The sequence below is a fragment of the Protopterus annectens genome, chromosome 13.part0 (assembly GCF_019279795.1).
Source record: "Protopterus annectens isolate FY-2018-M chromosome 13.part0, PAN1.0, whole genome shotgun sequence".
NCBI classification, from domain to species: Eukaryota; Metazoa; Chordata; order Ceratodontiformes; family Protopteridae; genus Protopterus; species Protopterus annectens.
Genome location: NC_056747.1, coordinates 938,111,399 through 938,134,673, shown reverse-complemented (window position 1 = coordinate 938,134,673; position 23,275 = coordinate 938,111,399). Strand labels below are relative to the sequence as shown.

At 39.4% G+C, this 23,275-nt stretch overlaps 1 protein-coding gene across 1 annotated transcript in view; it reads left to right on the top strand.

The window, feature by feature from the left end:
* PLEKHH3 (pleckstrin homology, MyTH4 and FERM domain containing H3) overlaps window positions 1-23,275 on the top strand; it is a 777,695-nt gene that overhangs the window by 582,092 nt on the left and 172,328 nt on the right. The window contains exon 7 of the mRNA XM_044054707.1: window positions 10,476-10,773. Within this exon, the coding sequence (XP_043910642.1) occupies window positions 10,476-10,773 (298 nt within the window). The remainder of the gene's footprint in view (window positions 1-10,475; window positions 10,774-23,275) is intronic.

The window sequence follows — 23,275 nt, the reverse complement described above, 5'->3', positions numbered from 1 at the left end:
CATCACATTTTGCCAAGCTTGATCATTCTATATCAGACATGTCAGCTACCAGTCTTTAAGGGCATTTCTGTATATCTTTGGAAAGAAGGACAATGGAGATTAAGCTAACTCAGTAGTTCAGTTTAATATGTAGTAGTTCGGAACTGGGTCTTGGATTTATGAGATATGATAGCAATTAAGACATTTTCTCTTAGGTGTACTGAAAGACAACAAATGTTTGTTACTCTAGTAACACATGATTATGATGATTTTTACCATGCATCCAAAATATGCAATATTGTGTAATGCTGAAAAATGTGTCTTATTTATGACGAGTGTATTTAGTATCATATAAGACAGCAGTATTCTCGTTTAAATACAAATAACCATAACCAGTCAAAATACCTTAATATTCAAAAAATGTTAATAGTATAACAAAACTGCTTACTTCTGCTGTTTTTTAAAGGTATCTGTCAGAACTTTAGACTGATATGTCAACTCATTTCTTTCTATTTCTTTCAATTAGCCAAATCTCTGCATGTATGGCATACTAGCTGCAAACAATATTTTTTTTGAAAAATCTCTTTATTATAGTTTATTTTTCAAAACTTAAAACACACAGTGATATAATCACAATAAAAACAGTTCTTCAAAAAGCATATAAAGACAATAACATGTATAACAAATAACTATATACAAATGTGCCATTTGCCTATGTAAGAAAGTACAATATTTGCATTAATGTAGAATGTAATCGAATAACGTATCCCAAAATTCAATAAAGTGTGAATGTAGTTTTTGACTGTAGATTAGTATTTGTGAATTTGTGAGCCAATAAATATTTAATAGCTATCTGTTTAAATCCAGTCCATGAAAGTAATAATCTATCTTTCTATAGTGTAATATAGAATTTGATTAGGGTAAAGAATGTTATTAAAATGCAAACCTGTAGTTTTGATAACCCAGGAGGGGGAATTTGTAATAAAGTAAATTTCCAAGATAGGGTTGTTTTCTTATAGGTTCATAGGTGTGTACTAGGCTAATGGCCCTGGAGCCTTTACAAGCCTAGCCCATAGAAGTGCCCTGGCATTGTGCTGCCCGTCATTAGTTCCCAGTGCCTCTGTGAAGTAAAGCCACTGGAGTGATCCCCTGGGTGAACTTTCTATTTCCCATCCACTCATCAAGAGTTCTCTTGAAGTGGGACAGCAAGGTGCTATGCTTGACATGTATGGGAAGTCTCTGGGTGAGGAACCTGCCCCTCCAGCATGTTCTGTTGATTGTGGTAATGAGGTTGAGGTTTCTGGAGCATGTGGTGTGGAGGGATTGGGATTTCTTTAGATGTAGCATTTCTGGGTCAGACATGGCTTTGTAAGTCAAGCAGAGATCACCTCTAAGCAGGCAATATGAGACAGAGAATAGCTGGAGTCTTTTGAGTCTGTCCATGTAGGACATGTGTTTAATACCTAGGATCCTCTTTGTGAAGTACTTCTCTGGCCTCTCCAGCTGTTGCAGGTGTCTAGTAAGGTACATTCCAAATGGGGCATTATACTCTATGATTGGTCTAATGAGGGAATAGTAGAGAAAAAGACTATGACCTCTCTCTTCCTGGATGCAAAACCCTTGGTAATGAGATGTGCCACATAGGACTTTCTGACCACAGTGGCAATGTGGTGGTCGAAGGAGAGGTTGCTGTCAACCAGCGTTCCCATATCTCTTATAACAGCTTCAGTGTTCAGTGGGCTCCCATCGATGTGGTAGTTAGTGGGAACTGAGCTTTTACCAAAGGGGATGACAACGCATTTTTTGATGTTAAGCTTAAGGCCATGGTTTCGACACCAGTCATTGGTCTCGGTGAGGCCTTTCTGTAGGATGTCTACATCACTTGGGGAGTTAATAATGGCTCCCGGTCAGCCAGAGTCCCTTTGTGTTGCCCTGGACTTCTGAGAAGTAGATGCCGAACAGGAGAGGACCCAGGACCGATCCCTGTGGGACTCCACTCATGACTGGTCGGCACTCTGACTTGGAGTTTGCTACTTTCACACTGTGTGCTCTAGCTGTGAGCCAGTTTGCAACCCACCTAGTGATTTAGGGGTTGATGCCTAGTTTGGTGAATTTATCAATAATTCCCGAGTGAGGAATGGTATCAAAGGCCTTGGCCAGATCATGGTAGGCTGTATGCACTGCCTTACCGTCATCCACAGCCCTGGTGACTGACTCAAAAAAGTCAACCAGGTTGAGCAGGCATGACCTCCCTTTCACAAAGCCAAACTGCGTGGGGTCCAGAGTTTGGAGATTTCCCATATCTTTGTTAATCAGGTCCATGATGATGCACTCCATAGCTTTACATATCAGACTCATCAGGCTAATGGGGTGACAACTTCAGGGTATGTAGTCGCCCCTCCTTTATGGAGAGGGATGACTTTAGCAGTGCACCATTTGGTAGGGACAAAGCCTGAGGTGAGGCTGTGACTGAACAGGGCACACAGTTGTGGTGCCAGTTTGCTTTGTTGTTCATGTAGAACACAGCCAGGGATATTATCGGGTTCCATGGAAGCTGTATTCTTGGCCTTGGACAATGCAGCTTTAACCTGGGCTGCAGTAATGCTGGGTGCCTGGCATTCTTACGGTATTGTGATTGGTCCTTTGAGGGGGGAAGTGAGGGGTAAAGTTGCCACTGAATCTGTTGGTCAGTTTGTTGTCAATATCTGTTGGCTCAGTATAGGAGGTATCATCGTGCAGTAACTCAAAGCAAATCTGGGTATTGCGTGGAGGTTCTTGATGTAACTATAAAAGCCTTTTTGATTGTTTTTAGTGTCTGCCACAATTCTGCCTTCATAGCTGGCTTTAGAGGATTTGATGAAGGATCTCAACTTTTTGTTGAGGCTAATAATGTTTTTCCAGTCTTGGGACTTCATCTTTTTCTGCAACAGTCTCCTCCTTCTGTTGTAGAGTTTATTAATGGTAGGAGAACACCAGATTGGCTTCCTTTTTTTGGAGGAGAGCGTCTTGGTTCTTTTGGGTATGGCTAGTTCCATGCATTTATGTACATGTTCATACAGTGCATTGGTGTATGATTCGGCAGTCATGCAGCTATTTTCCATTGGCATGGGTTCTGTGAAGTTAGCCACCTCTGTTTTTAGGAGTGCAAAGTCAGCTTTGGAGAAGTTTTTCAAGGTGGTTACCTTTGCGGGGGGGGTGAGATGTGGATTTCCATGGTGATTCGTTTATGGTTGGATCTGACCAGGGAGAGATTGACTATTGGTGTAGAGCAACAGTCAACCATGTTAGTAATAACCAGGTCAAGGATGTTGCTTCCTCTGGTGGGGGTCAGAATGAGATGGTCCAGGGCATTGGAATTGATGAATTCCAGGAAGTGTTGGGCCAATGTATTGGCGCTTGAGTAGTTTTCCCAGTTGACGGAGGGGTAGTTGAAGTCTCCTGGTATGAGTGTTGGCTTGGACCGTGATAGATTCCAGGGTAGTTAAGAACATGGAGTGAGAGTCTGGGGGCATGGTTGGGGACCTATAGCAGGCTATGACCTGGATCGCAGTATTACCTAATGTTAGTTGTACCTGAAGTATCTCAGATGCATTATGCTGGGCTAGTAGTCTGGAGGTGTGCATATCCTTTATGATTATGGAGACACCACCACCTTTGGAGCTTCAATTCATGTTTCGGGGCCAAAAGGTGTGGAATGAGTTATAGCCTGGTAGTGCAGGGGTGCTTTCTGCTGCTTTAAACCAGGTTTCCGTTACAGCACAAATGTTGATGTTCTCCATTTTGAGAAGTGCTTCTCGTGAGTGTATCTTGAGATTTAGACTTTTAGCATTGAGCAGCATGACCCTCAGAGTGCATTTATTTATAGCTGTTCCAGTGATAATTTGATCTTTGGAACACCACCTAAAAAAGGCACTAAAAGAGTGGCAAGAGCCTTGGCCAGTACCTGGAAACCCAGGGGTGACAGATGCAGGCCATCTCTGGCAAAGCATCGAGGTCTGTCAGTCATTTCATCCGAAGCAGACAGATACTGAATCCCTTTAGAATGACACCAGAAACTTAGCCAATTGTTGAAGTCAGTCATTTTTTGTTTGTACTGAGGTATCATTCTGGGTGACAGTAGGATACTGCTCAGGACTAGTGTCATACCTGCCTGGACGCATAATCCAAGAGCTCCACCATGTTTCTTTTCATGTAGTCCAGGGAGGTGAGTCTCAGGTCCTTCACACCCACATGGACAATGACAAAGTCATACTTGTACTTGTTGTGGAATGACCTGAGTGCGTGTGTTATGTGTGGGATTCTGACACCTGATAGACAGCTGTTACCTTCTCCATATTCAACGTAGTGAGTGTGACATTTCTGTGTTTCACAATTGAGTCACCTATGATTAGTGCATTGGGCAAGGTTTTTAGCCTTAGGGGATTAGGTTGAGGGGCATACTGTGGAAGTGAGCTATGTGTCCTGTGGTTTGTGCTGTGTTGTGGTGGTTGAGTACGTTTCTGCCTTGGAGGTCCCTTCTGTTTGGGTAAATTTCTATTGAGTGCCTTTGCGAAGGTGGGTGTGTGGTTTGTGATTTTATGTGAGAGCTGTAATAGTGGGTGTTCTGGAGGGCTATGTGTTCCATGTGGTGCAGTGCAGGTGTTGATATTCTCCTCTTGACCATCTAGTCCGGTCTTGGCTGGAGAGTGCATAGCTTCCAGTTTGGTGATAAGTGCATCTCTCACAAATCTGAGTGTTGGGAGGTAAGAGGAGAGGTTTGTCTATATACATGAGGCAGTTGCTACACTTTCTCAAAATGCCCATGTGCACCAGGTTAATAGGAAAGCACAGGGACCTGCCCTTTAATCATCCCAGGAGGTGTGGTCATAATTACTAAGTACTGGAGCTATTTCCATAAAGAATGACTAGTGCTGATGGCTCTTAGGTGTGCTATAATAATTGCTACAAAAACATGTTGAAGTGCAAAGCGATTAGGCTATTTGAAGTGCAAGAGAGAGAGCTAGCAAGAGCTAAGGAAAAAACTGAAGAGCAGACTTTCATACCGCATTTTTTCCAGTTGAACTCTTAGTAAACACCAGAGTTTATAGGAGCATTTACAGCTCCAAAATTATGTATGAGATCAGCCTTTTGGTTGTCACAATAAGGGCATAGAGGAGAGGTTGTGGGATTGATATTGTTTAGTAAAGTTGGGGTAGGATAAGCAGTTTAATAACATGAGTTGAATATAAGAGGGTAAATGTTGAAGTTATTTGGATAGAGTGGGTTATTTGGTTGGTTGAGCTTGATGGATCTAAATCATTCCAGTATTTTGAGAAGAGCACATCATTTTGGGATTTAATTGAAAGGATAAAGTTGTATGAGTATGAGGTAATTTTTTTCCTCAATAAAAGGTTCCATATAATTTTACAAGTATTTGTCTCTCAAAACTAAATTGGAGTCTTCCCAGATATTTGTGCATAATTCCCTAATTTGTCTTAAGATAATGGAATAATTTTTAGGAAGGTTCATCCTCAATCTCCTCTCATAAATAGACTGATTTTAAAGGGGAAATAAATCGAGCAAACGTTTTTCCTTAAGAAGGGGATGATTATCCAAATTAATCATTTTATTATTTAGTTTAAAGTTTGGGTTAAGATGAATCGGTTGCAATGTAGTGAAGGCTCAGAATAATTTTAAGGATTCTAAAAGTTTTTATAGGGTGGATATTTTATGTTTTAGAGATGTATGTAATTTAGTATTCTTCAAATTCTCCCTATTAAGAAAGAGAGGTCCTTAGGATTAATGTTAAATGTTTTGATATAGTTATAAAATTGTTTTTTCCAGGTTGGGGACCAAGTTGTTTTGTTTTTTTTTTTTTTTTTTGGAGCATAGTCAGAGATTGCTAATATTCTATTACAGTTAATATCATAGTATAATTTAAAATCACGGAGACCCAGACCACCTTGTATCTTGGGATATGTCAGGCTTTTGTAGTTAATTCTTATTGATTTAGGGAACCATAAGAATTTGGATAGAGAGGAATGAAGTGATTTAAAAAAATGTTATATAGTATATTGGAAGCATTTAGTGCGAAGAATACTCTTATTAAAATGTTCATTTTAATAATAGCTACTTTAGCAAGAAATGAGAGTTGGAGTTTTGCCCATCTAGTAATATCCTGTTGTGTATTTGTCCAAAGCTTTGTGACATTGTTTAAGTAGAACTATATGGGGTCTAGTTGAAAGGATATTCCCAAGTACTGCAGGGAATGGTTGATTTTAATTTCTGTTGATAGTGGATAAATGGATAATTGGCAAAAAAATTAATTGGAAAAATTGAGGATTTCCCTAGATTTAGTTTATAATTTGAAAATTTCGAGAAGGTATCAGTAGAGTTTAGAATTTTCTGTATGTCTGAGATAGGTAGCGTGAAATACAAATTTAGGTAATTTGCAAATGCTGATAAGGCTATTTTAGTATTAAAGAGAACAGGAGTATAGTGAAAAGTTTTCTATGTAATTGGCAAGAATAAAGGTTCAGTATATAGATTAAATAAGTAGGGGGACATTGGACAGCCTTGTCTTGCTCCATTATTTTGTATCAGTCTGGGAAGATGTGCATTTATTCATTTGTAGAATAGTATGGGCTTTAGAATATAGTGTTTTAATGGCTTGGATGTAATGTAGGGTATATCAAAATGGGGTCAAATTGATACGAAGTCAACGTTAAGTCTGTCAAAAGGCTTTAGAAGCATCAATTGCCAAAGTATATATTGGAGTACGATTTTGATTAGGGTTATCATGGCATGTAGTGTCAGAGTATGGTGAAAAGTTTGCCTATGCTGTTTGAATCCAGATTGGTCTGGTGAAGTAATGTAAGAGATAATAGGTTTAAGTCTGTTGACTAAAATTGAAACAAAGATCTTCATATCCAAGTTAATCAAAGAAATAGGTCTATAATTCCTTCTAAGCTAATACCTTATTCTCTTGGTAGTCCCTGTCTTTTTCATAAGGCATCATTTCACTTTGACCAGGGTATTACTGCAGTAGTCATATTTTCTTTTAACCAAAATGCCTGTCTCACAACAGCTGTATATTAAGACATGGTAACAAAGTATAGCTTGCTTTCCTTCTCTTGATTTAACTAATTTTCCTGCCCATCTCTTCTCTGGATTTAGTTAAATTAAGCTGTTATCCATTCATCCACACTTGCATGTCACAGCCAACTATTATAGCAGCTCCATGAACAACTACCACCATTCTTGGAAGTTTACCAGGCAGGGAGAAATGGAAGTAGATTGACAGGCCTTTTTTCTATATCACATTCATATAGTCATGTACACCTACATTGCATGTCTTTGGACTGTGAGAAGAAACCAAAACACCCAGAGAAATTTCACAGGACATGCACATTCTCCACAGAAAGTATCCCAGCTGAGAACCAAACCAGAGAACTTCCTGCTGTGAGGCAACAGTGCTACCTATTGTGCCATGCATTTGAGCTATTATTTTCTCTGCAAAGTGAACACTGAGTCTAATGTAACATGCAGAGAGAACTTTTAGTTTTATGACAGACTATTACCTAGTATGTTAAAGTTTCTGGCTCACACACACACACACACACACACACACACACACACACACACACACACACACACACACACACACACATATATTCTGTGTCTATCATAATAAGTATCAGAGCTGCACATTTTTTTCTAACACTGACATTTGTCAAGTATATTTTTTATCCAATGAATATGAAATAATTTGTAGGCATAAGTACATATTAAACCAATGCATGTAATATCAGTGACTTAGTAACTCCTGTTAAAGGACTCCCATAAGTCCAAAAGCTGGAGTAATTGTAAAACCTATGTTGGTCCGATAAAAAGTATTACACTACCTCTGTGTTCCATTGTCTTTGTGTTTTATGTACAAGAGGCAGATATTACACAGAAATTTTTATAACTTGTGCCGTTTTGGCCTGGATCTTTTGCATGACATGACTGATTGTCCCCAGTGTCCCTTATAAGAACCAAAGATAAGATACTTATCACTGAAGAGGATCCACATTTGTTGCCAGTCAATCATGTCATCCTTTGGCTCTTCCTCTGACTTCCTACAGAAGAAAAAAGTCATAAGAGAAGGTCTTGAAGGAGAAGAGAATCTGGGAGGCTAATGGCATTACATGTGTCTTACAGACCCCCCCCCCCCACCTCCATTGTCAAAGACATCTCTGTTGTCAAGGTGTTTTCACAGTTCCAGTCAGTATCCAGTGCCTTTTTCTGTCGAGTCCTCTGGAACAATCCCTCAGGAGGCCACCAAACTTTCAGCTGCCAGCATGAGGCAGTTTAGTGGCTCTCAAAGCTGTGGTTCCACTGTGGAAGAGTAGAGTAGAACTGTGGAAATCACCACACATGGCAAAGGCTCGTGGGAAAGTGGGTTAGCAGTAGCAGCTCTGCAAATTGCAGAAAGCTTTCTTAATTGCTGATGAATACTACTTAAAGCCTTGTGGCTTTATATACTGATTACTACTTAAAGCCTTGTGGCTTTATGGCAGAATTCTGCTGGGCAGCCTATCTAAAGGGCAGAGTTCCACAGTTAACAATTCGGGCACCTTGTGTCATTCCCAGATATGGTGCCCTCCCTCAGCTTTAACATGAAGACAAAAAAGCTTTTCTTTTCTTTTTAAATTGTAGCTTCTTACAGTTTATAAACTGCTTCCTACAGTTTATGTAACACACTGAGCTCTAAAGCTCCTCAGTCCTGACCGCAAATACAACGCCAACATTCAGTTGTGAATGCCAGTAATGTACTAAAGACCGATCAAAATCTATGTATTGCTCCCAAGCCTGGGGCAGCTGGGTCCCTTTGCCTCACCCTAGCTGTGCCTCTGCTATGGGGTACTTGGATGATATCTCCATAGTTTCTACCTTTCCACAGTTGCAGCCATAGCCATTGTGAAGCCATATGTCTGATATGGGAAATTCTAAATGAAGTAAAAGCCATGTGGGAGAACACTAAGGGTGTGTATTACTACTGAAGTCAGTTTAGTACAAGGGTTAGTGCACTAAGTCAGCTAAACTAAATCTGTCAGATGTTGCAGAGAGGCAGCTTTTAGGTGTTAGCAAGTGTTTGTTCCAGGAAATTAGAAGGGGCTGGGTGAAAAATAATGGCTGTAGCTGGAAGCTGTGTGTATAGTAAGAATATTTTATGATTAAAATGCAACTCCTCTTAGTTCTGTCCCAGTCTTTGTATCCTTCTAAAGATCATTTATCCATTTGGGGGAGATTCCTAAATTCCTAGCAATTAATGACCCCCATTCTAATATGTAATGTGATACAGTGCATATACAAAAAAGGAACTAACACATGGAAAAGATTATCAAGACCATGACGGAAAACGTACAGGAAATTCACTAAGCTAGCAACCCCAGAATGAAAATGGCTACAGAAGACAGTGAAATACAAATGTCATGCACTTGTTTAAATAAGAATACAAAATAACAAAGCAAATCATACAAAACTGCTAGCTGTCATATAGTATACTCATGCATCCTCGGGCATCTTTAGAATAGCTCAGTTGTTTAAATGTCATTGTATTTCAGGTTGACTGACATTTTCAGACCAGTTGCAAGTCAAACATTATATTGTTATTGTTAGAAGAAGTATATGTATACCTTTAAGAAAATATAATGCACACTGCAAATACTTAACGATTAAATAACAGTAGAGAGGCTACAAAATAGGGCCAAAGAGCCGGTGTAATTACTGTAAAACTTGATGTTATGTTGCACCCCATTGTTCGTTAAGACTGGGTTCAGATTTCAAAATGCTGTAATTAGGCATGAAAATATTCTGGAGATATTTAGTACAAGTACTAGCACTCTGGAAGGGCACATAACAGAGAGAGGGGTGCAAAATGCTTACATGAGGCAAGTTATAATATGGAAGGGGCAAGGGATATAACTGCAAAAGAATACACAGAGAATTATTCTAATACAATGTGGGCAGAATTCTGCATGTGGTACAAATATGGTATCTTCAAACCAACTGAAGTTGCATTCTGCTGAGTAGAGTTCATGGTGTAAATGTGAAGTCCTGATAATTCACAGACTTTAATGTATGTTGTGTTTTTGATCAGGGATACTGACAATTATTAAAAGAAAATTAAGTTCTGTTTTCATGACAGAAATTCATCAGAGATTAAGTGCTATTTTTGGTCACTTCCGATTCCATTAAAATTGTTTAGCGTGTCTATCAATAAGTGAAATTAAAACAGATTTAAAGTGTAGAACAGATTACTTTATAAATATTACATGTAAGAAGTACAGTTTATGGTAAATGAATGTTCTGAACTGAAATAGCAAATTGCACGAAACACTGGGCTTTTTCAGTATCTAGTCCAAATTCTGAAATGTTCTGGTATTTTTGAAAAAAAATGGAAAAATAGTGTCCTTGGTTATGATTGAAGCTTGCCTACATTATTTTAATGATTATTTTTTTTTTTATGATAGGTCCAAGTTCCAAAGGCTACACATCACTCCGAGAAGAAGCAGTAAAACTCTTCAACTCCTTGCAACAGCTGGAAGCAGAACGTGACCCTATCCCTCTTATGCAGGGCATTCTTCAGACATGCTTTGACCTTCAGCCTCTGATTGATGAAGTCTACTGTCAGCTTCTGAGACAGACCACTGGCACACCACACCCTGGAGATCAAGCAGACCTTCGTTACTGGCAACTCCTCACCTGTATGAGTTGCACCTTTGTGCCTGAAGAGTCCATCTTACAGTTTCTAAACATGCATTTAAATAGGTAAGTCTAATCAGGGCTGTCTTTTGATAGGATGCTTACTGCATTATCCACTCTGCTCTGAACATTACTGGTTTAAAAAAATGTCAGGCTTGTTTCAAAAAGACACCAAGCAGTGCTTAACAAAAGTCTCCTTCTGTCTTGTCTGTGAAATTAATACACCTGATGTTGATTTATCTAACAAATTCTGATGGCAGGAAAATTTTGAGACACAGCAAACATTAAGCTTATTTAGCAGAATGATAAACTTCTGTCTGCGTAATGATCTGTAGAAGGGTTAGTTTCTGATGTATGTTGCGCTTCTGCCTGCTTTGTGGTTACTTCTTCAGTAATCATTCCTAAAGAGTTAGGTAATATTATTTTTATTTGGTGTTTAAGAAAAATGTGGGTCACCCAAAAGTGAATAAGCAAAACAGACTTCAGGCTGACTCGTTGTGACCTCTGTGAACAAATAAAAGCTAAGATCAGCCTAATTATAAGCATGATCAGAACAGTTCTATACAATTAGTTTTCATAAAAAAAACATCACACAAACACACACACACACACACACACACACAAACTTTTCAGTGCAGTTTGTCAGAATTATGAGCATGGGGATCATCTCATAATCTGAGGGTGGAAGTGAGTAACTTGCACTAACTCACCATCCTGGAAGGAAGGAAATGGTGGATCTCATCGACCAATTCCTCCCATACAGGCAGAGGCTTTTATGATCCCAGTGGCCTCATGATCAGGACCAGCACAGTACATCCCCATGATGATGTGGGTGTGCACATCAGCCACCAAGAGACAGGGTTAAGCCTTATCAGAAAAGTCCCTTCATGGCTGCCTCTATAATGGCCATACCACAGATTTCTGTCATATGCTGATGAGAATGAATGGCCAGTGATAGTGGCTCAGTGGTCGACAGACATGAGATCCAAAAGTAATTTATATAAAAAAAAAGGGTTTGTAAAGCACACCAAACCAATTATTGATTATTTATGAGGGTTCCATTTGTTTTTGTAACCTTGTTTATTAAACAGGATTTAGGGTTAAGCAGAGACTTGGTAGGTTGACACAAGCTAATGTTGAGCTACCTGATGTCCTGTTTGCATTTATTTATTTTTAGTTTTGTAAATGTTTTAGCTGGGGTAGTGTACTGATCCTTATGGACCTATCCCCCCAGCGCTGCAGCTAACATGAATAAGTACAAGAGTTGGTTCTGCAATGGTTATGGTATCGGCAGTTCTTTTTTGTTAGGACTCTGGCAAAGAAAATGACGTGCAATTTGGTTCATGAGCTAATATATTGTAACAGACCTGTACTGGTTTGGTTTTAAGAGATCTCACAAAATAAATGCTAAGGAGTGGACAACTCTATTCATGTTATGCAAATTAGAACAGTTCTAATATTGTCAAGTCATGTTATCACTGACCGGAGACCAGTTTCTCTGTTAAAATGAGCAGTTTCTTCAGATGAAACAAGTAATTACAGCAGGCAGACTTATGTTCAACCAGTTTCTTATGTACTTATTGAAAGACCTTGCAAGTACAGAAGTGTTTTTTTAAGTATATATATATATATATATATATATATATATATATATATATATATATATATATATATATATATATATATATATATATAAAACACCTACCTGAACAACGTGCTCAGGTGTCAAGAGTGCATGATTTCTGAATACACTGATCTTGTTTTCATGAAGGTCTGGTCAGTTATTGTTCGATAAGTAAGGGACACAACAGCAAAGGGCAGTAGCATTGGTTGTTGTCAGCCTTATGGTGTGCTTTGGTGCAGAAAAGTAAGCTGAGTAATTGTCAACTTCCCTGAGAAAGGATACACTTGAAAAGGAATTGATGTCTTGTTCCATTCCACATATTGCAATACCTTTATTAAAAAAGTGTTCTTATTAATTAAAAAAAAATATTTATAGTTATGAAGTCAGAGTACTGTCATGACAGATTCTTCTTGGTGGGCTGATTTACAGTTTGATCCTAAAGTGTTATACTTTTGCAGTGATACCCTTAGTCTAACAAAGACTTCTAGTGCTGACCAGAAGGAAAAAAAAGTAAATGCAAATAACTGTATACAGTCTAGTAATGTATTTTCAGAATCAGATTGGACTTACTGAAAATGTTGTCACAGCTGCTAAACAAAATTCATTCATTCACTTATTAATTGGCTAGGAGTGTTGCTAATGAATGACAGTTGTCTGACTTAGAATGAAGCAGACTACCATAGAAGACTAATTGATGTTGTTTTCTAATGGTCTTAAGTAGACGGTCCTTTGCAGGACAGCACCATTGATGTTGTGTATAGCATATTTCCCCCGGCACAAGAAGACCAATAGGTCGTTGGCTGAAAGCCACAATTTAACTTGAACTATGCATTATCTGCTACTGTGTTAGTAAACAAGCAGTGCTATTCTTTGCATCTGCCATATTTTGAATCGGGTAATCAGAGGCCTGTAGATGGAAAAAGTGAGTTTCCATAGTACTTTCTGATAGGGGTAACTGAATTTTCATTTGGGTGATAGTTTGTAATGTAATTCCAAATGGAAAATGCAGCTGTTCACTACAGTAGTTTTAAAAATGCAAACTATTTCATTTCCTAATGAAATCATCATTAAAACAGTAAAAATAATCCATATATAACAACAAGCAAAGATGCCATGTTTACATTTTGTAGAACTAGTACTTTAAGCAACTGTACAGGTGTAGTAAAGTCTGTGTACCCCTTATCACCCAGAACACAGGAGAATGGTTTTCATGTGTGTTTGGACATAACCCTCAAGTTGGCATTGCTGAAACCAACATGAGTGTAAAAATCCAAGCAGGTACAGATTTCAGTGTTTGTTTTTGTTTATAGATAGTCTGTGCATTGTAAGTCGAGCAGAATTGTAGTAGACTTAACTAGGAACATGTCCTGGAAATATTTGAGGTTGAGTAGTTCAAAGCAAAGCTGAACAACTCTGTTGCAGTGATATTAACAAGTTGGTTCACTGTGTCATGGAATAGCTTCTGCAGTCCTACAAGTGCAAACACAATTGTCCAGCAATAATACATTCATCTGGGTCAAACTATTTAAAAGCAGTAAATAGAACTCTTGCAGTGAAAGTGAATAGTAAAATGGACACATTGTAAATGCTATTGTAAAGCCTACTAGAGTTTGCAAGCATACAGTTTATATTAATGCTCTTGCATTGGAAAAGCCCTTATGTTGTCCCGTGCCGCCCCCCCCCCCCCCCACACACACACACACACACGTATTTTTACTCCACTGCTGCATAGAATTTGTGAAAGAGAAGTACTTTGCATTTGGTTGAAACATGTTCTACTTTCTCTGAGGTTGTACAACCTTAAAGTAAGAATATGTTAGTGACAGAAGTGAGTGATTTTAAAGTGCAAACCCCGCCCAAAAAAACTTGGCAAAAATTGCATCTTCTGTCACTTTATGTCCCAGACCTCGCCTACCTTGTGTCAATGTCTTGCTAAGCATTTTGGGATTTACTAGCTGTCCTTCTTAACTGAACACGCCTGTCTAGCTGCACTCAAGTAACTTTTGAGAAATTAACAATAACTATTAAGTAGGCCGCAGTGGTGCAGCATTTAGCATTGTCTCATCACAGCAAGAAGTTCTCCCATTTGATTCCCGGCTGGAGCGCCTTCTGTGTGGAGTCTGCATGTCCTCCCCATGGTCAAATTATGTCTAAAGACATGCAGGTAGGTGCGTGCATGAATGGGTGTGCCTTCTTTGAAGGTTGGGCGTCAGGCTGACAACTCAGTCATTAGCGGACTGGCGCTCCGCTGTGGTGGCCCCTAACCGGGATAAGCAGAAATGCATACATTAAGTAAGATATGTTTGTATAGTTGAAACTTTTCCTTCAGTGAGATGTAAAAATGTGTGGTATGATATTAGCTTTACAGAAAAATAAAATCTGGAGTCTCACCTTGTGGGCTTTCATCTTACATTTTCTTATAACCTGCTCAGTTCAGGTTCAGGCCATGTGTTGTGGAACCTTTTATTTTCTGTTGGAACAGACTGTGGCTACAGTAATGTATATGTCCTTCTGATTTGCTGTTCCGTTACTTTTATTTACCACAGATGACCCATAAAAAAACACTGTAAACTATTTTGTGCATGGCATCAACCTCTTAAAGTAATAATTTGGAGCAAATGTAAAATTAATGAAGAACAAAAGGCAAAACTAATGGACAGATTTTAAATATTGTTCTTACATACTTAAAAAGCTGTTAGAATAACAGGTTTTGCATAGCATGCATTTCTGAAGGTTACGAAGTCAAACTCAAATGTCTGCCATTGTATAGTAACTGTAATCCTCATAGAATTGCCATAACACCACAAATTTTATGAAGAATTGACCAAAAATATGAGGCAAAATTAGGTATTGAGAGATGTGTGCACTTCTTGTGCAAAATAACTGACAATCAAAGCCCCACCTCAATTCTGCCTTCACATTTCTCAAAACAGCAAGCATCCTTGTTAAGTATGGGTCATTTATTACACAGCTTTCTCCTCAAATCCATTGTATTTTAGACTTCCTGAAAATAAATTACTGTGGTGCAAGCATCTGAGATGTCTGTTGCAAGGACATTTTCTTTCTCTGGTTTGTGATAAAAGGATGCTTCCCATTCACAAAATCTGTCATTAAAACATCAACTTTTGAATTAGAAAAAAATAAATAAATAAAGTAAAGCTGACAAGTTCCAAAAACCTGAAATTAAAAATGCAAAATATTTGAAAATCAGAATTATTTGTTGGGTTACAGCAAACCTCCTACTTACTCACAAGAGGTGCACTAGTTGATTCCCATCTGGGATGCCTTCTCTGCAGAGTGTGCATGTCCTCCTTGTATTCTTGCAGGTTTTCTGTAGGTGCTCCTTAACTGGCTGTAGGTGTGGTATGGAAGAACACTCGAGGCAGGGTTAGCCATCTGGCAGTGTGAATCTTGGCTCTTCTTACTTAAGTATTCCAATTCCAACTCCACCGTTGCAACTTCTTTTCCAAAGCTCAGTGATTTTATTATTAGAACATATTGCAAATATTTTATCAACTTTATTAAATCAACCAGGTGAAAGTAGACAGTTTCATTGCTGACCATCACAGTGGGCACCATAAGACTCCATCCCTTGTGTTCACTAGGCAGGGTGACCATATATATACTTTCAGTTTTGATATCTTTCATCGCTTAAAGCTTTATGGCCTATTGCAAAAGAATACCATAAAGTATGCGGGAGTGCAGATTTTCCTTAGCTGCTTCTTCTCTGTGTGTTCATTGTGCTAGCAGCAGTTTTACTAGAGGCAGAGCACCTCTCTGGTCTTGTTCAAGAGGAATCTTGACCAATGGATGGGAGATTGCAGATATACCCCAGGGATTACTTCAGCGTCACTGCTTGCAGAGCAGCAAAATGAATGATATAGTTTTTTTTTTCAAACTACTAAAGGGTGCCAGCCACATAACATAACTGGCTAGGCTTATAAATGCCCCCAGGCAGATGCCTAGTAACCTAACCTAACCCTAATGAACCTACTATACCATATTCTTAAGATTCAGGTGTACTTTGCATTGATACAAAACCTGATATACTGCATTGGCCTTTATATTTTAGAAGGATTGTGTAAACCTAAAAACAGCAGACAAAATTGTGTTAAAACAGCAGTATTTTTTCTACCTTTTGAAATATTTGCATTGTTATTATTCACTGGAATGTATGTAGTCACTAAATTTAAACAACAGCTTACTTGCACAGTGTTTCAATGTGGACAATATTAGGTTGTTATATTGTGCGCTCTGAGGCATAGGAAGGCTGGCTCGTTCTTCTGCCTCAGCTCTCCAGTGTTTTTCCATCAGTATGCTATGTGATGACCTACCATACCTCTCAACTGTCCCTGATTTTGACACCAAAATTTAGCTTTGTCCCCTCTTAATCCCTCCTAAAACTGGTGACTCTTGGAGGAAAGGTGGAGAATTATACTCAATAAATAATTTATTTTATTTTATTTATTTTATTTTGCATTTGTTAACCGGGCTAGTCTAGCTGGATATATGTCCATTTTCAGTAGAGGCCCGAGGAGAAAAGCTCCACACATACTAAATTTCAACGGGACAATTTACAGAAAAAATAATTAAGTACAAAATGAATATACATTTAGTAACATGAAACAAACAAACAAAAAAGAAAATATACACGAAATACCTAAGGAACATACTATTAAATAGTTGTTTAGTAAAAAGCATTACACAAAGTCAGGATTAGCAACATGGTTTCAAGAAGCTCTGGGTGGTCTAATGGTCAAGGTGCAGCAAGTAAGAGTTATAGATGTCTTTTATTTCACAAAATGTATAGCAATTAACATTCTTTTATTCCTCCAGTGTCTCAAGTTAATATTAATATTTTGCAAATGTCCCTGATTGTCCCTGATTTTTTGGAGGTTTGTCCCTGATTCTGTTGAAATATGTCTCTGATTATTTGAGAGATATGAGACCTACTATTTTCTTGAAATAAACTTACAGTATAAAAACATAGGTTCATAGATTAGTACTAGGCTAACTGCCCTTGTGGGCCATTTTAAGCCTAGCCAATTAGCCCATGTAAGAGTCAAACCCTGCACCTTGACCATTAGACCACCCAGAGTTTTGAGTAGCAAAATTGCAGGCACAGTATCTATCTCTCTGTGTAACAGGCTATGCTTTACTTAATTAGAAGTAATGTTTTTCCTTGATGTTCTTTAACTCCAGGCAGTGAATATGGGTTAGAAAGTTGACTTTTTTATTACTCTGTGGGCAACTCTAATCCATTTTAGTGATGCCAGTCATATATTATACTTATACTCACTTATTATATCGTTATATCAGTGCTGTCCTTTTGTAATATAAAACAGCTGGCAAAGTTGCTCATGGCAGTTCATAACATCATTTAGTGCTAATGAATGATACCAATGGCACCACTATATACCAGTGAAACTGTTTTTTCATACTAGTGTTGCAGTCGTGATACTGTCTGATGGCAGGATGAATTATTACTTGGTAGCACTGGCACAGTCATGTAGTTCCAGTAGATATATACCATGACACTAGTACACATGTGGTACCAATACCAACGCTCTGTCATACTAGTGACTCAAATTCCACTGTGCCAGTGATCACATTGACAGTTTCATCATAATACACTTGATTCTGTATATTCTTACTGAACAGTGTTTACATCACTTATCTGGCTAATTTCAAACTCCATCTCAGTGAGACTATTGCAAGTTCAGAACTTTGCATCAAACATCATTGCAGGTTTTAAGTGGACATGCCAGACTGCTGATTGGTGACATGCTTGGTTTACAACTTTTAGCAGCATTTTGGCTTAACAGACCATGACCTGCCTGGGGCCTTTTACTTATGGCATCATTCTAAGCTACTGACTAATGACATAGCTGTGCTGGGTATGACTTGTGGCATCCTTACAGCTTACCACACACTAACATAACCTTTAAATGTATGAAATCTTCTCCTAGAAACAGTAGTGTGTGTTTTTTTTTTTAAATAATTTGTATTGATTTTTTATTAAAACAAATTTACAATTATAGATATTCATCTGAAATTTGTCAAATAAAGGTTATAATATATATATGTTAAATAATTTATAAGCAAAGTAGTAAAATGGTTAACTGGTTAACTAAAGTATTTACAAAGACATCCTGTTGATTCAATTTAACATGGCAATTTCTACTGTTTTATGTTGTACATCAACAATAAGGAAGAAATAAATCAACATTAGATACTAAAACAAATAATTGTTTTTCAATAAACTTTATAAATTAACCCACATTTGAAGATCATGGGTCATTCTAGTAGTTCTAGCATTTATGTTTTTTAATTGTAATTGACAAACATCATATGTTATGTAGTCCAATCTCACCTTCATTTTTACATATGGGTTCAGAGCCGATCCTCAGCTCTGACTTGGCCGATTTTCAAGCTCGAGGACTTCTGGTTGGCTCGTGGCTAAGGAGGTATCCCATGGTGCACCACTGCAATCCCCAGATCTCGTTTGCCGTGTCAACTAGTTCGGATGTGCTTCTCTTGGCTCTGGCTAAGTCTTTTGCAATTTTTTCATTCATAAGTGTTTTTTTGCATATTTACTGTTATTTAGTGGTTATATATATAGGTCTTTACCTTAATTGTCCTGTGGTGTTGTTTGACCTTAGTAGTAGTATCTTGTGTACCAGTAGTTAGGCGCAGTTGCACTTTTTTTGCCTAGATCGTTAGTTTTGGCGGTTTCGCCGCTCTTAATCAACAGGGTCTCCTGTTGATTAATTTACTGTTAACTGGTTGATTGTTAACTTGTGGTCTTTGGCGGGGATCTGCTAAAGTCTTATTTAGGATTGCCGATGCAAAGTTTTTCCTGTTTTATTGAATGTGTGTGTGTGTGTGTGGTGTTGTATACTTGGTCTGTTTGAGTTAGAAGACCCAGTTCTTTTACATAGGGGTAGGCCCGTTTAACTTAGTGGACCTAGTTTTCGTTTAAACCTATTATTTGTAATTTTCATTGAAAATTTTCCTGTGTGACTGAATCTCTGTTTCTGTTAAAAAACTTGGTGTGTTTTTCAGTTGAAAGACCTAGATGTTCTTCGTGTTTCACTGTTGCAGTCATTACACTTGGCTTATCCTGCTGGCAGGCTACCCTCAGTCGGCCTGAATTCCAAAGTCTAGGTCCAGTGTTGGTTGCTGTTACCTCTTCCCTAACGTCAAGAGTGCCAGGGGTATAAAAGATGCAGCTGACATCATTTTCTTCAGTCTTTCTTGCCACGCGGTGCCCGAAACATAAGCAGTTCGCAAGTGCCGGTCGGCCGACTCCTGAGATTTTCGTGTTCGAATTTCAGATCCGAAGTCTTCATCAAAAGCTAAGTACCCCGTTGGGGAAACTTTTTTCTTACTCCAGACCGATGTCAGAAAAAGTTAATAATTGTATTTCTTGTGGGAAGCAAATATATCATAAGGACTTTCATTCTTACTGTATTCCTTGCCTAGGTCCTGACCACGACATTGCTAGTTGTCGGTTTAGTGCTAGATTTAACCAACGCACTATTAAGCGTCAGTACGATTTTGCATTACACTATTTTGGCAGAAGATTTAATTATGTGATCTCGTCAGATAGCCATCTGACTACCGGAATTCAGAATAAACGCAAAGAAAAAGAAAAGGATAGGCATCCGAGGTCCAAAACTGACAACGAGGCTTCTTCTAAGCCAGTCGCCGGTTCTCAGTGAGACACCTTCGTGGCCCCTGACGCCCACTGCTTTAGACCCGCAGGCCGCTACCGACTCCCACGTGGAGTCAACTTGGATGCTGGAAGCTCAAGGTATTGAATCTTCAGAGACTATTCCCTCAGATGGGTCCGGAGCCACTGAGCAGGCATCGGTTTCTGAGGGTGTTTTCAGACCTACTCATTTATACATTAAAACAACTTCAGCTTCAAAGGCAAAGACTAAAGCACCTTTAAAGACAAAGAAACAAGTACAACAGCCTCATGGACAGGCCTCCATGCCCAAAAAACAGATGCTCAAAATGGCCGAAGACCTAATTACTTTGATCAGGGGTTCTCATCCCCCACCTGATAAAAGGCCTAGGCAAGAGACAGAATGTGAATCTTCAAATCAGGTTTCCATTTCATCTGATTCCTCTTCTGATCAGGAATACTCTCTTCCTCCCTATGAGGATTCTGATGCTGAAGAATATATCCATTCAGCCTCTCCTCCTGAGGATTACTCTTTTGGGGAATCCTTGCATACCATGAGGGAGCATTTTCACTGGGAGAGCCAAGATTTTTCAGAATCTAAGAAAAGGCTCAGAGACTTCCTTTTACTACCACAACACAGACCCCTAGCTATTCCACCTGTGTTAGGCATTGTAGATTATGTATTTTCAGAGTCCAGTCTGACCCCTGACTCCTTACCTCCAGCTCCTGTTAAGCCGGACAGGTACTACAGGGTTCCTGACTCTCATAAATTTCTTTTCAAAAACCCTGCTGCTGACCCTAGAAGCAATCTCTCAGGGTCCCAAAGGGGTCAAGGCTTCCACTGCAAAAAACTCTACCCCCTCAGACAGGGATTCTAGGGCATTGGACAAATGGGGAAAAAAGATTTACACTTCTGCTACCTTGGCTATAAGAGCTTTAAATTGTCAGTTTCATATGCTCAAATATCAGCACTATATATGACTATATAGCTTAAACAGAAAATGTTGATAAATCCTGAATGTGCAGAAAACAAAGAAATGCAGGATTTATTGCATGCAGCTGAAAAAGTTGGAAAGCATACTTTGCAATGTGGTTTTGATTCTTTGGAGGCTTCCTGCAGGGCCGCTGTTATGGGTTCTGTCATCAGGAGGCATGCTTGGTTAAAGGAACAAAATCTGCCTGATCGTGTCAAAGCAAAATTATTAGAGTAGGTTCATAGGTTCATACTAGGCTATCTGCCCTAGGGCATTTATAAGCCTAGCCAGAGTATGTTTGGCTTTCGCCACCCATTTTAAATTAATTTTGCTATGCCCTTTTTCGAGGTTAGTATACTGTGCCTCTGTCTAACAGTGACACAGAAGTGATACCCGGGGTAAACCTACGATCTCCCATCCACTCATCAAGATTCCTCTTGAAGAGAGTCAATGAGGGACTCTGCCTAACCTGGACTGGGATTTTATTCCAGAGTGAGGGGAGCCTCTGGGTTATGAATCTGTCCCTCCAGCATGTCCTATTTATTTCAGTGCTGAGGTTCAAGTCTTTCAAGCATGTAGCTCGATGGGATTTGGATTTTTTGAGGTGCAGCATGTCCCTTAATTCCAGGTTGGACATGGCTTTATACATCAGGCACAGGTCGCCTCTGAGCAGGTGGTATGCCACTGAGTAGAGCTGGAGTTTCTTTAACCGGGCAGCATATGGCATCTGTTTGAGCCCTTTGATCCTCTTGGTGAGGTACTTTTGGGGTCTTTCCAGTTGCTGCAGGTGTTTGGTAAGGTACATCCCAAAAGGGGCATTGTACTCGATTATGGGCCTGATGAGGGATGAGTAAAGAGGCACAATGACCTCCGCTAATCTAGATGTGAATCCCTTCATGATTAGGTGGGCTATATAAAATGTTTTTCTAACCACTTTGGCCACATGGTTGTCAAATGAGAGATTGCTATCAACTTGGGTCCCCAGGTCCCTAATTACTTCTTCTGTACTTAATGGATTACCACCTATGTGGTAATTTGTGGGCACTTTGTTTTTGCCATAGGGGATGACTATACACTTTTTGGCATTTAGCTTGAGGCCGTGGCTCTGGCACCAGTTGTCTGTTTCTATGAGGCCCTTTTGGAGGAAGCTTGTGTCAGCTGGAGAGACTATTATGGCGCCCAGTTTGCAGTCATCTGCGAACTTGGTCAGCCACAGTCCTTCTGTGTTGGCCTGTACCTCCAAGAAATATATACCGAACAAGAGAGGTCCCAGGACTGAGCCTTGTGGGACGCCACTTGTAACTGGTTTGTAGTCTGACATGGCTCCAGCAATTCTAACCATGTGGGTTCTGTCCTTGAGCCAGTTTGCAACCCATCTAGTGACATAGGGGTTTATATTTAAGCTGGTGAGCTTATCTATAATGCCTGAGTGGGGTATTGTATCGAAGGCTTTTGCGAGGTCCAGGTAGGCTGTGTGGACCACCTTCCCTTTGTCAATGGCCTTGGTAACTGGTTCAAAGACGTCGACCAGGTTTAAGAGGCAGGATCTGCCCTTAACAAAGCCGAACTGGGTAGGATCCAGTGTCGGTAGGTCCCCAGTATCTGTATTTATGAGGTCCATGATGACCCTTTCCATAGCTTTGCAGACCAAGCTAGTCAAGCTTATGGGGGGATAGTTTCCAGGGTCCATTGAGGCACCACCTTTGTGGAGAGGGACCACTGTTGCTGTACGCCACTCTTTGGGTACATATCCTGTAGTAAGGCTGAGATTGAACAGTAGTTTTATGTTTGGGTTTAGCTCTTCTTGGAGTTCATGTAGGACGCAGCCCGGGACACCATCTGGTCCCATTGATGCTGTGTTTTTGCTTTGGAGAGGCGGCTCTTACCTGAGCAACTGAGATGTCAGGGGGGCAGCACGGTGCTGGGATAGATATTTGCCCTTTGGGGGGGGGGGGGGAGAAGTTTGCGCTGAACCTGTCAGCTAGGATGTTGGCAATGTCTGTGGGTTCGGTGTATTTTTTGTCATTTTGGACTAATTCTGAGCATATCTAGGAATTCCCACCCAGGTTCCTAACATAACTAAAGAAAGCCTTGTGATTATCCTTAGTGTCCTGTGCAATTTTTCTCTCGAAGCTGGCCTTAGATGATTTTATGAGTGCCCCTAGTTTTTTGCTAATACTGATCAAAGATGCCTTCCCTTTTTGGGATTTTGCTCTATCATGTAGTATCTTCCTCCTTCTATTGTATAGTTTGTTTATGGCTGGGGTCCACCAGACA